The sequence below is a fragment of the Thunnus thynnus genome, chromosome 15, assembly GCF_963924715.1.
Source record: "Thunnus thynnus chromosome 15, fThuThy2.1, whole genome shotgun sequence".
In the NCBI taxonomy this organism is placed as follows: domain Eukaryota; kingdom Metazoa; phylum Chordata; class Actinopteri; order Scombriformes; family Scombridae; genus Thunnus; species Thunnus thynnus.
In genome coordinates this window covers 28,255,856-28,269,559 of record NC_089531.1, presented here as the reverse complement: position 1 = coordinate 28,269,559, position 13,704 = coordinate 28,255,856, and the positions used below count along the sequence as shown (strand labels likewise).

General features: G+C 38.8%; 1 protein-coding gene across 2 annotated transcripts; it reads left to right on the top strand.

Annotated features, from left to right (window-relative positions):
* The first annotated feature begins 738 nt into the window (after positions 1-738).
* Positions 739-13,043, top strand: matcap2 (microtubule associated tyrosine carboxypeptidase 2). 2 transcript variants are annotated; one of them, XM_067611633.1, is made up of 8 exons: positions 739-1,080; positions 2,479-2,709; positions 2,800-3,140; positions 7,401-7,544; positions 8,501-8,633; positions 8,794-9,099; positions 9,259-9,356; positions 10,360-13,043. In XM_067611633.1, the coding sequence occupies exons 1-8, from the start codon at positions 1,056-1,058 to the stop codon at positions 10,516-10,518; spliced, it is 1,437 nt and encodes a 478-aa protein (XP_067467734.1). In that variant the 5' UTR covers positions 739-1,055; the 3' UTR covers positions 10,519-13,043. The 2 variants fall into 2 exon arrangements, with proteins under 2 accessions (XP_067467734.1, XP_067467733.1); XM_067611632.1 differs by having other exon boundaries at positions 2,479-3,140.
* Positions 13,044-13,704: the final 661 nt, after the last annotated feature.

The window sequence follows — 13,704 nt, the reverse complement described above, 5'->3', positions numbered from 1 at the left end:
AGCCACAAAAGGCTGCAAGTTTTGTAATTGTGATTTGTAATTTGTAATTTTATATCACATACATAATCTTTGGACTCAGCTTCAGCTGTAAAAGGAACCATATATAATAGGTTACCATAAGATGTTAAAACAATTGTGTTATCAAATAAGATTTACAGACATGCCTGATCATGGATAAGTGTTTTCTAAATAGAAATTATTGTGTTAAAAATTCAGAGTTAAGCTACTAAAAACTGAATGTCAGTATAACGTATTCCTTTTGCTAGTCCCTACAATATAAACTAATTTACTCTACCTTTTATGGTAGAGTTTGTAAATGGGTCAGTGTTGAGTAATGTTAGGGCAAAGTCATGTGTCACTGTGATCACATTAGTTGAGCACATTTTTCAGTCTCATTAACCTGTCACATTCTATTTGTAGAAAAGACTCTATTGTTTCACGTTACCTTCAAGTCATTGTACAAAAAAGCTGGAATCAACTACCTTTGTTTTAGTTTATTGTTACTATTACAGTGTTGCTGAATTGCTGTGAAACATGGACACATCAGTGTTTATGGTAGGGCTATAAATCTATAGTCCATAACTTGAGTTAGAGTCAAGGGAATATTACATTTAATCCACTGAAAACTGATTAAACTGACCAATGAAAGCCAACCTTGATATATTCTGTACAGAATCTAAATGTATTATGATATGGACTTCATTTCCCATGAGTATCAATGTGTGTTGCGTAGCTTACATGGAAACCATGGAAACAGATAAGTCGATGCCGAGCCTGCACCACAGAGAGCCCGATTCTCTCTCGTCAGTTTGGCTGAGGCTCAGTGTAGGCGGGACGTTTAATGTCAACTCAGCTGTCAGCTAGAAAATGCTCTAAAATTTATTTCTGCGTATCCTGTGGTAATATAATCACTACGGCCAATCTTCTTTCATCGCTGGGTTACTGTTTGAACAACGTTAGCCGGCTAACGTAGCTAGGTTAACTTGGCGAACTAACGTTAGTAATCTTCGAACATAACTGGGTATTTGAGCTTCATACAGATACCTTAACAGAGGATGCTGGAGTCAATAAAAGTAACAGGTAATATTCTTTTTTGTCTTGTGCTCTCATATTTTCTTGTGATCGTAGCTAGAAGTGTCCACTTAACTTAGCAGGTTATAACATATCAGGAACATTAATAATACAACTAGCTAAATATAATACCGTTAAAATGGTAATAATGGTAACTTTTGTTAACTAACTTAGCGTTAACAGTCGTTATAAGGTGAAATAGAAGTTGCAGCTAGGTAGTAATTAAATTGTTAATACTAACATTAACGAACATAAAAAAATCGAATATAGAAAGAATCAGAAAGCATCTATTTTTAATTATTTCTTTCCCATTTTCCTGCCTCCATATTAAGTTGCTTGATATAGCGTACATATTGTATTGTATAGTGTTAACTATGCACTTGTGTTGTTAAGACTCATGGCAGTATGAAAAGGAGCTTTCTAGTGGGCTTATTCAGAGCTGAATCATGCTGATTATTGCTTATTATATGCTTTAAATTGTGCTTTGATAGTTTCATTAATAGTTAGGAATGAGATGCTTGACCATTGAATCATTTTGCTGTGCGGTTGAATTGCATGTGAACAGTGATTTGGGACTGTTTGCTGTCATATATTTAATTTCATATATGGTACCTGGCAAACTGAAAATGTCTTTAATTAACTTCATAAAACTTTCACACACCAAGCATTCATTAGATAGGGATACTAGGTAGATAACTCATTTGCATGTACTATGATGTGACAGTATAGCACGTCACATCAGCTGAAACTGAATGATGAGATAATCAGCTGATGCGTTAGATAACATTATTTGATTTGGTAGCTGAGCATGCAGTGAAGCTCTAATTTGTACTTTCCCCTCTTCCAATCATTGCTACTGAGGTCATTAGTTTGTGCTGTGTGTGGCTGCATGGATTCCAGCTCAGTGCTCCTGTCTGAACAGAGAGAGCTTACTCTCAGTGTAATGTTGCTCCAGCTCACCTTACTGCACTCTGACTTCTGTGCTCTACTGGCAGTCTCTGGAGACATGATGAGAATAATTTCCTCTGTGAGGACGGGATACTGACTCATGAAAAGGAATGGTTTATAGCCATGGACTGCTGATGTAACAGCAGTTCAGGAAACATGTCAAATTACGTGCATTTGTGTCAGATTGCATCTTTATGATTGAGGATAAAAAGGAACAAATAGGAAGGGGCAGTTGCACTAATGTCGGTTTGCTAACAAAGATGTAAAAATAGTTGCTGTAACAAAATATATCTTTTTAGCTTGGCACTGGAATTGATCTAATTTTATCCTGCCTTGATAAGAGGATTAAGCTATCAAGCTACTCTATCTACAAAAGGTCTGCACATGAGGTGATTCTAAAGTAAGCAGTAAACAGATTCACTATCTTCTCTCACTGGCATCTCATATTACTTCTTTCAGAAAGACTCCACTGGCCAGAGGTAGAAATGTCCAAAAAGTATATCTTAAACACTGCTGACAAGCCAGTGAGTCCAAGCCAAGTATACCTGGAGAAAATTTCTTCCAGTGTCCTCAAAGATCTCTTCAGCACTGGCTCCAGCAGCTACAACGTCCTGCTGCAGACTGAGGAGGAGGAGAGGAAGAGCCCGAAGCAGTCTCCACACAAGAGACCAAAGACATCAGTGAAATGTGGTAAGAGAAACCGTTCAGGTATTGCTACTAGAAAGATTCGGGCTTCAGAAGGTGGCAGTAAACCTGCACAGACAAATCGTGTCCTCTCAGGCAGCAGCTCCAATCTGCCTAAGCCAGCGCGGAGCATCGCAGTAGTGGGCAGCACCATGGGCTTGAACCCTCGCGCAGTTCCACAACTCCGGAGGACGTGCATCCCCAGTTCCCCTCGCACTAAACTTCCCTCTCTGCACAAAGCAGCCATCGCGCGGGAAGTGGAAAACGCCAAGAAGCTCTGCATCCTTACAGCCATCAAGCCGTCTAATGTGGAGAAAGAAAAGGCCAAGTTTTTCAAGTCTGACTTCAACTACAATCCACAGTTTGAGTACAGCAACCCTGTTTCTCCGCTCGTCCTGGCACGGCACAACAATGCCTCAGATCGCTTTCTGACACAGGTAAGAGTGTGTTTCCACTGAGCAGGTTTGGAATCATTCAATTCTTTTAGTTTGGTTTATTTGCCAAAAGGAAATCCTATAGCTTTCTTAGAAACACCTGTTCACCTTTCAAACTAAGGTGTCAGCCCTGCGTACTGTAAACCGAGGTCAGAAGCAGGGTTGCAGGGTCAGATTAAATATCAGCTTTGGACTCATTCAGACCAACCTCCAACACAGGTTTATCCCAGGTCTCCGTTTACATGTCCAGGTTCATTGTAAGCTTTGGACAGAGAAACAGATTAATAATACTGAAACACTGCAGAAGGTACAGTATATGCAGCCAGTAAGGGCAGAAGTCCACCAGATGCTGGCCCCAAGGCTGTGACAGGTCATTCATCACATCTGCAACAATGTCCCCAGTGCACCAGCTTGGTGCAGAGCTGTCTATGTTTGAGATCAGCAAACTCCACATGCCAGTAGTCAAGTTGGATACTGTGATCACAAAGACTTGCTGCTAAAGCTCTTTAGCGTCAGGGCTGATCAGAGCTGAGGCAGGGTGAGTCTGCTGTCCAAGAGAAAGAGGAAAGTGGCCGGAATGAATTCATGCAGGAAACAAAGACAAAAGCATTTTAGCAAACACTGGCAGATTAGTTTGAATCTGAAATCAACATCTACAGTATGAGTACATGTCTGGTGAGAAACACTGAAGCTCTAAATGAAATGCAGTATTTTCAAAACCAAATTTTGATTACTTTAGGAAGACAAGAACACATGAGACTAAATATGTTACCACCAATCACACCACCAATTAACACGTAGGGCAAAAGATCAGATGTATTTCTAGTGAACTGGAAAACAGCCCTGTGTTGTTTTGTTGCTCTTTTAGTAACACAAGTACACAAATAGTCAGATAAGTAAAGAGTGAGAGAGCAGGAACAGGAAATGCAGTAAAGTGATCCTGCGGAGGATGTTTGTGTGTTTTTTTTCTTCCCTAGAGTCTGCCCTAGTTTGTCATGTTTTCTTTCTCTCTGTAAAATGTTGTGTCACACTGTTGAACTTTAAAAGTGGACTGCCATTTGGATCACTTTTGTCTTATGATATTCTTGGCATTTGTCTGAACAAATAGATACTCAAAAGAGTAAAACTTCATGGAAATGTGTAACAGCCTTAAGTGGCAACCAGTGGACCAGAACGTTTTGGGTCGGTACTGTAGGATAACAGTATTTAGCCTTGCTTTGGGCTGAGATGACAGACCTGTACACCTGCACTCGCAGGCTATCTCCACATTCAAACTTACATACTAGTGATGTTAAAACCAAGTCTTAAATAGGGGAGTAAATGAAGATCCCCGACCCCCCCCACCAAATTGGTATAGTCCTACAATGACCTGAACAGTCTAGAATGCTGAATTTCAACAGCACTGTACTCAGGAGGAGAGTAAAAAGGTTGAGAAACTGTGGAGGACGAAAAATGGTATAAAAGTATAAATAAGTAAATGCATAAATAAATAATTAAATACATAAATAGATGAAAATAAATACAAGATAATGAAAAACGACATAATTAAATGATTGTCTTGGATTTATTTTCTACATTTCCATAAATCATCTTTTCAATCATCTTTTATTTAGGCTATTTCTATATTTATGCATTTATTTAGTAATTCATTTATACATTTATTTATTTTTATATTTCTGTGTCTGTATGTTAAGGATTGATGTAGAGGTGTGATTGCTCTACTACTACTACTGCCTTGGTTAAATACAGTAATAAATGAATGTAGAAATACTAATGGTGCAACGGATCGTAGTTGATCCGTGATCCGTATGGATCGCCTTCTACGGTTCGGAATGCATGTGAACCGCGGATTAATTGCAAAATGTAATGTCTCATTTAAGACAATGCAAACAAACTGCTGTAAGTACAAGTCATGGAGAGACAGTGCGTCTATAACAGGAATTTTGAAGAGCAATGACCAAACCAGCATTGAATGGGTCCGCAGTGACATCTGCAGGTATGTTTACATGCTGTTAAATGTTCTGCAGCTGAGCAGCTAATTAGCTACGTAGCTGCTAGCTGATGTTAACAGTGCACTTTTCCCCTCTGAATGTTTGTTTGGTGGCTCGTTCAACAAGCTGCAGGACAAGACGTGTGTTCATGTTTGTAAGTTATCATCATGTTTCGATGATGTGGACACAGGCTGTTGTTTCATTCATTACCATGTTTAAAAGAGGAAGGTATCAGGCCTCATATTGCAATTTAATTTAACAATTGAGCATTGAGTATTTTATATATTTTAAGATTTTATTTAAACATTGGGCATCTTGAATGTTGTTTTCATTTAAGACCATGGGCAAAAGTTCCTTAATGTAAGTGTTTTACAAAATATATGGAAAGCACCCCTAAAAAATACAGAAATAGCCTAAATAAAATTGATGTATGGAAATGTAGAAATAACTTCAAGAATTTATTAATTCTTTTATTAATTAATTTTTATCCCTTTTCATTATCAAAAAGTTTTTTATTTATGTATTTAATTATTTATTCCTGCATTTATTTATTTATTATTTATTTATACTCAAGTCATTTTTCGTCCTCCATAAGAAACTGTATCTTAAAAGCAAAAACATATCAGTTCAGGATGCAGCCAATCGCTCTAAAATCACAAATATATTTCATGCATGTAGGCAGTGGATGTCAGTGGAACGTTGATAAATTAATAGACAAAATTAAATTGTTACATTTTAAATGGGCTAAGGCTTTCTTAAAATGTAATATTATCATTAGCTGTCCATCTTCAATTTAACACTGTCTCAAATCAATTAATTAGATGTAATTACGTTCAAATGATAGAATGAAAATGACAGAATCAAAAAGCAAAGTTAGTTGTTCTTAATACCATTAATGATTACTCTGATCTATTCAAGTGTCCCATTGAGTGGTGACAGAGAGCCACTATGTGCGGTAGAGCTTTTCTCAGCAGGCATTTTGATGATGATTTGATGTCACAGTAGGAAAAGCCCAGGTGTAATTAATAAAATTAAAGATGGCTGAATTCCATTTAGCTGCTTCAGTTTCAGGGTGCTGGTGTTGTTCATGGTAGATCACTGTCACACTGTCATGGCTTACTGGGACACTTGAAGAGAGCAGGGCCATTGTTATTAGTAACACCTGCACTTTTACTACTAATGACTAATGTCTGCTGTGAAAAGAGCCTATGATTGAGGCAGTTATCAGAAAATAAAATGATCTATTGATGGTAGTCAGACTGGTTTGGTCAAGTTTGCAAGCTTTTATTGTACTTCTGTTTGTTTGTATTTTTAATGTTATTTTCAGAACAGTGATGGTGAGGTGAAGGTGATTTGTCAAGACTGACTCTAGGTTACATAAGGTGGGACTAAATCCATGAGTCTTATTGCAATTGAGTGTCATGAGTTTTTGTTGGTTTGGAGTTGTTTTATTTCCATCACAGAAACCTACTTGAGTAAGGTGGACCACTTTGCATTGTTTAAATCCTGGGCTGTCAGTCCCTGAACATAGATAAATATTTATCATTAATTCATGCAGTGTAAGGCAAGGCTGTTAGCTAGAGTTATGTAATAGAACAACTGCAAACACATTTAAGTTTAAAGTAGTGTTAGGCTAGTTAAAAATATCCATTACATGAGCCTAAATCACATACTGTAGTGGGTCTAATCATGATCCTGGATCATCATACTCCATATGGTTAACAGATGGATCCAGTCACTCAAGAATTCATTCATTTGTTATGTGAAGAATGTTGATCAGAGGTTATATATTGCAGCAATACCACTGTAAACACCCTACATTCTCACGATTTTTGTTACTTTACACCCACCTGACATGGATTCAATTTATACCCTCTAAATTGTTAAGACGATTGCCTACAATACAGTGATATGTAGGCAATCAATCCATAACAGTCTTCCCACAGTGAATGGTATGAATGCCAGAGTGACTTCCATCTGTGAGCCAGCCAGGAGCATCCTGGCAAGACTGAAACAGACACCCATTCTCTCCAATTGGAGATTCACACATAAAAGGTCCATGGAGTGACAACATGCTATGTGGTTTGTGGGTAATGCAGTCCGTCAAACTTCAGTTATCTCTCACTAGCACTTTGGAGCACCAAAGTGAAAAGTTACCAAGTACTTCATGTCCAAAGCGTTGAGGACAGGAGGTCATCAGTCACAGGGAGCGTTCATGTTATGAGCTGTTTATTTGTATCAGTCACAGTGTTTGTCTTTAAATCTCATGCAGGCAGTGCACATCATGGAGCTCGCCCTGCACCGATATGGCAGCTATGAGAAGTTTGAGCAGGTCACCGGGGGCAGCCTCCTCACCAAGAGTCGCATCTGGCACAATGTCAAGAAATACATGGAGAAGGAGGGCTGCATGGGAGAGGTGAGTCCTGACGACACATTATGAAGGAGATAATTTGCTGTTCATTGCGTTATAGTTGATATTTTTTTCACAGTTTGATTAAAAAAGAATATGAAAAGGCTAGAGAATATGACGCCTGGTGTTTTTCTGTGGCTGCCCTCTGTGGTCTGTGTCACAGTGTATTTGTACATCATCATTACAGAGCAGCAGACAGCATCAGAGTGAATGTGCTCCAGGGAAAAGTAAGACCTTGCATCCTGCAGTTTGCTTCTGTGGGGCTGTGTTTATATAACCATCTACAAATACATGTTACATCACCAAGTTAATCATGCTCCACTGAACACCACATATATATACAGGCGCCTTGTGTCCTAATGGGTTGAGACATAGAAGCCTGGAAAAAAAACATACTCGGGAATGAATTGCCTTAAATAAGAAAACCACCCAAAAACTCATGTGACACTTGTATTTTGTTGTTCTTATTCATGTTATTATTTTATTGTTATTCCTGTGGTGAAGCAACAGTAGTAACATCATACAGAGACGTTTCCAGCACAGCTCCAACTCATAGCAGAACATATTACTGCAATCTAAAGCATCAGTGTCAGGTTTTGGTGAAGGGTTCAGCTCAATTGATGCTTTCCACATCTGTATAGCTGTGAGGGATTTTGTGATGACAGTCTGTGAGGATGTCTGCTGTCTGTGTCCATGCCAGTTTTGGAGTTCAGTATATCTGGCCCTTTAGAAAGACTACATGTCCATGTCTCATCCCCTTCGTCATTGAAATTATATAGTGAAATCACTATGTCACCAGTTTAAGGTTTTTGTGTTACTTTGTCTACCCTGATATACTTGGCTATCATGTCAGGGTTGGTAATTACTGTGAAAGTACATGAGACAGGTTAAAGGGAAATACACCAAATATAACAATATAAACAGCAAAAAAGTTACATAGATACATAAATGTGTGTTGACAGATAGTTGTCCAGGTAACAGATGACCTCCTGTCCAGAGCCTCCATGACGGTGGTGAATAGCAGACCCACACTGACCATCAACATCTCCACTGCCAGAGAGCACTGGCTGGAAGGCATGCTGAGGCATGAGATTGGTGGGTAGTGGCTAGAGCTAAATTTAAATTTGACTGTAGCGTAGTTTCCAAGGAAAGATAAAACATTGCATGGATCTAATTGTTTCTTTTAATAAAGTTGGCTTGAATTTGAACTTGAATACAACTACTGTCTATAAAAGTCCTTGTCTCTGTCCACCAGGCACACATTATTTCCGTGGCATCAACAACTGCCACCAGCCGTGGAGCAGCAGCATGGGCAGGAAGAAGCACAACCTGAAGCCTCTGAACCCCACAGAGGAAGGTCTGGCAAGCATCCACAGTGTCCTGTTCAGGAAGGACCCCACGCTGTGGCGTGCCGCCCTACTCTACTACACTGTCTACCAGGCCAGCCACATGTCCTTCTCTCAGCTCTTCCACAACCTGGGACGCTTCGTTCAGGATCCCAACACTCGCTGGGACTACTGTGTCCGAGCCAAGAGAGGCCAGACCGATACAGCAGAGCCAGGTCATTATGTCACTAGATATATGGAACCAGTAGTGGGATTTTATTAGATAAATGATTTTAATCTGAATTGTGTTTGATCACATGTTAAATGTAGATCATTAGTACACTGGTTGTCTGTTGTCTTTAACTGGTTCTCTTGTCCGACCTCTCACATTGCAGGGTGCTTCAGTAAAGACCAGGTCTACCTGGATGGCATTCTGAAGATCCTGAGACATAGAGATAAGATCAACTTCCCACTGCTGATGACTCTAGGAAAGGTGAGGCAATTCATCTGAACTAACAGTCTGAGGTCAGTTTATTATAGTCGATTTACATATTTATTCATCTAAATTATGTAGCTGCCTCCAAGATGATCAGGTCAGGTGGATCAGATTTGTTAAGATTGTGTCCTGTCTCCAGTGGTATCTCCACTATACCAGTGTTGTTCTCCATAACACCGCTACAGTTTACAGAAACAGCAGAACACTGTTATTTATGTGGTTGTAGTTCAGACATATAGTGAGATTAAATTTACTACGAGCTACAAACTTTTTGTGTTGATTTGGTGGCCCCTGTGGACAAAAGTGGTAGTGTTTCCCGGGATGAAGATGTCCACCCTCAGTCTGTGTGCTGTACATCATTTTCATTCAAATCATTTCCAACCTGGTGACAAGCATTAATAATAACTATATAGAAATAGCCAATCTTCTCACTGATGGTCCTGTTTACTTATGTAGGTCATATAGAGGCATCAGAGGCACTGTTTCGTAACCAGTTAAAAGTTCCTTGTAGTAACTTTAATGAGAAGCAAAGCCGGAGTTTATATAAGCTCTCTGAGGAGGGAACAGACCGGGTTCTTCTGCTTCAGAGGAGCTGTAAGCTTTCAGGGTTAAACAGTATGTTCATTCCAGCTGTAGATGCATTTGTGTTGTGTTTTTAATAACATCAGCCCAGTACTACAACACACACAAATTGCCCTCATCAAAAACCAAATACAATGAGCTGAAACACGCCTTTTTAGCATTAGCATTTAGCTTTTTTCCATACAGCTGAGTGCAGAGTTGGAGAATAATTTAATAGCGACACCTTTCACATTATAGTCAGTTATTTGACCCACTGTTAATATAGAAATATGAATTAGTACAGCTGTAATTATCTTAAATTAACTGAATATGTAGTTCTTAATAAGTTCTTCAGTTTGCATGTAGTTTCATTACATTTATTTTCATTCTTTTGCAGCATGTTGCTAAATCTGTCAGTGTTGTTTTTCTGTGGGCTCAGGTGTCATTTGAAGACGTGGACCGCCTGAAAACTGTGGCTCAGATGGAGAACGTCCGCATCCCACACTTCATGCAAGACCAGGCAAAGTATGCAGAGCAGCTGACAAAAATCATGGCAGTGAACGAGCTGACTGATGAGGAGCTCAGGACCATCATCTGAGCCCAATCCATGCCCCCGCACAACCCAGATCAGAACCAAATATAATCTGCCACACCACTGCCAGCCGTGGCCTGCATGCCTCAACACCACCACCGTCATCATGCATGGTAGCAAAGTGTGTAACCTGCACAGCGTGCTGTATCGCATGTAATGTAGAGATGTGTTAGACTCATACATTAGTTTTACCTGATATAAGCTCTGAATTAAAAATCTGCTATTACCTAGTCAATTTTCCACTGTTACTGTAGGAACCACCCAGAGAATCATTTCAGTGTGCTGTGTTTAGGGCTTGATGTAGTTTGAACAGTTTCTATACCAGTGCCAATGCAATGAGTTGCTGTATCAATACTAAAATGATACTTTTTCAATATCATACTTTACTTTTCTTTAACATTTTCCAAGCATTTGGTGCCAATTTTGTTTCTTTTTTTTGTTTTTTGTGTTTTTTGGACAGTTTCTGATACTCAGCTTGGTTTGAGGTTTGATACTCACTCTTAGATTTTGGAGGATTTTCTTTAATAGCTTCTCAGTAGCTACATTAGCATGGCTTTCAAAAGAGTTTAACATGAACAACCATTTTTAATAAAGGTCCCTTAAAGGAATAGTTAAATATTTTGGGAAAGGTTTTCCGAGAGTTACTGTAGATGAAGGAAACCACTCTCATGGCTGTGTGGTAAGCTACAGTCGGGGACAATTAACCTAGCTTAGCATAAAGACTGGGAACGGGGAAAACTAGCATGGCTCTGTCCAAATTTCATAAATACACCTACCAATATCTCTACAGCTCCCTAATTAACATGTCGTATCTTATTTGTTTAATCCATACATAAATAGAAATGAAAGCAGGACAATTTGTGTTTTATCTGGAGTTATGTGCTGGAACAATTTTTTGACAATCAACAGCTGTGAGCAGTGAATTCCTGGAGTCTTGTCATCATGGTGAAGTTGCTTGGTACAATGTGGAGTTTTGGTTTCTGTACATTGTGCCTCTACAGAAACCAAAACTTACGCTCACAGACCTTATCTGGCAACCTGCGCTATAGCCGGAGACAACATACAGAGGCACTAAGCGGATGGATAAACTTGTTCATCAAGAAATAGCTCCAACACTAAATCAAATCATCATTTTCACACTTATGTTTATTAACAGGTTAAACAAACAAGATATAGTGTGTTAATTAGTCAGTTTTGAGGTGTCGGTAGATGTATTTTTGAACTTTGGACAGACGATGGCTAGTTGGCTTAGCTAGGCTAATGGACTCCCAGCTCCAGCTCTGTACTTAACACACAGGCATGAGGGTGGTATTGATCTTCACATTCTCGAAAAGAAAGCAAATAAGTGTATTTGCCAAATTGTTGAACTATTTCTTTAAAGTTGGTTATTAAAGAATTGTGACCAAGATATATTCTGAGTGGGACGTTTTACAGTTGAAAGATAAACTTGTCAGTGTTCTATGGTGTGCAAACTGAAATAGGGACAGTGTTTCTAAATTACCTCAAACATTTCTCTGGCGTTTCTCTACTGTAATTTCTTGTTACTTCTAAGCAGAATATCTGCCATCAGCTCAAATCAGTCAATAATGTCACAAATGCTGATGCATTGGTAGGGCTCTAATCAAAATGATTTTTCTGGGGCTTTTTCAATCCGTCAGCAATACAGAGGGAAAACCTGAATGCTTAATTGTTTGTGCATTTTTTTCTTTTGTGCATGAATATGGTTAAATGTAGACATACAGAACATCCTTTACTTTTAACATACGCCATTAAAACATGTTGATTTAATTCCAATTTAAGTGTACTTACCTAGTGTTTTATATCTGTCTCTGTAGTGAAGATGAATACATTCTTGCACTTTGTTTCCTCTAGATACAACTTAGGGTTACTATTTTTGTAGTACACATTAGGCATTACTAGTAACACAGAGTTGTTGCTCAAGAAAAAGATGGTGAAAGGATGGTGCACCAGGCAGAGATATACTGATACTGGTTTAAGTGCTTCATCAGCAGTGTCACACACTGTTAATTAAAGCTGAGCCTGTCAACATTGTTCTACACTTGCTGATAGCTTGATGCTGAAAAGAAAATATCTCTAAGTATGAAGGTCACTTGTAATAGTGTTTATGACATTTTGAAGGTGTGTTCCTCATTATGCTCTATGAAGCCCTAGTGGTCCAAGTGCACTGACTTGAAGCCCTATTTGACTATTTGCACTTTCTTACCTTCGAACTACCTTCTCAACTGCACTGATATTTGCAGTTACTGTGTTGGTGTCATTTATAGAGAAAGATATGTCCATGTTTGACTAAACACCAAATGCCTCGTGGTTTTACTGTGACACTTAATGAGTTTTTGTGTTGTTACGAAGAATGACCTAATGTAGGGAGCACATGAACTACTCTGCCTCCTCTAAGACCCCTTATGGTACAGTTGAATAACACAGCGTTTCTATGTGATGTTTTCTATTTGAATGGTCTTTTTGTGATAACTATAGATATAATCTAAAATAAAGTGGACTCCCTGCAAAAATGGTTGTGTGCTTTTTGTGTGTCAAAGATTTTTGATGTGTGCACGGAAAGTTGGACGCAGAATTTTGGAGTCACGGTCAAAGCAGTTGGATATGATGATGTTTGATTATATATTTTTTGCACATTAAGGAATAATCAACACCATGCACCATCCACTCATGTTAATCAATTCATAATCCTAACTTACTTAACTTCCACAAAATTTAAAGCTGCACAAATCATTTTAGATAAACAACTAATTAAATTATGACTAGTGAGAGTGGCAAACCCACATAGAATCATCACAGGCTCTGCAGTTCCCCTCAGCTCTTTTTAGCCTCTTTTAGATCATTGTTTTGGTTTCTGGTTCACAAATTTACCGGGTGGTTCAGATTCACCTCTCTCATCAGTCTTGTTTCCAACAGCAGGAAGCTGTTCTCAGTGAAAAAGCTCACTGTATGCTACTTGCCCAGCACCAAACAGCAGAAAGACTAAGCTAGCTACTAGCTAGAGCTCGGTACAGCCACAGTTCTTATCAGGTAATACAGCTTTAGTTTTGTCTCATGCTTTGGCTGCTGACAGAATGTCTCATTTGGCCAACTGATGGCAGTAAGCAAGCTGTATAAACAACACTGTATTATCAACCTTAACAAGTTCTTACAGTGAACTTTAATTCTTTTTCA

Excerpts from the sequence above, each read along its gene's own strand:
- matcap2 (XM_067611632.1), top strand. The coding sequence starts at position 1,056 with ATGCTGGAGTCAATAAAAGTAACAG. Across the intron at positions 1,081-2,478 it reads GGAGTCAATAAAAGTAACAG|AAAGACTCCACTGGCCAGAG; the intron begins GTAATATTCTTT and ends TACTTCTTTCAG. Across the intron at positions 7,545-8,500 it reads AGGAGGGCTGCATGGGAGAG|ATAGTTGTCCAGGTAACAGA; the intron begins GTGAGTCCTGAC and ends GTGTGTTGACAG.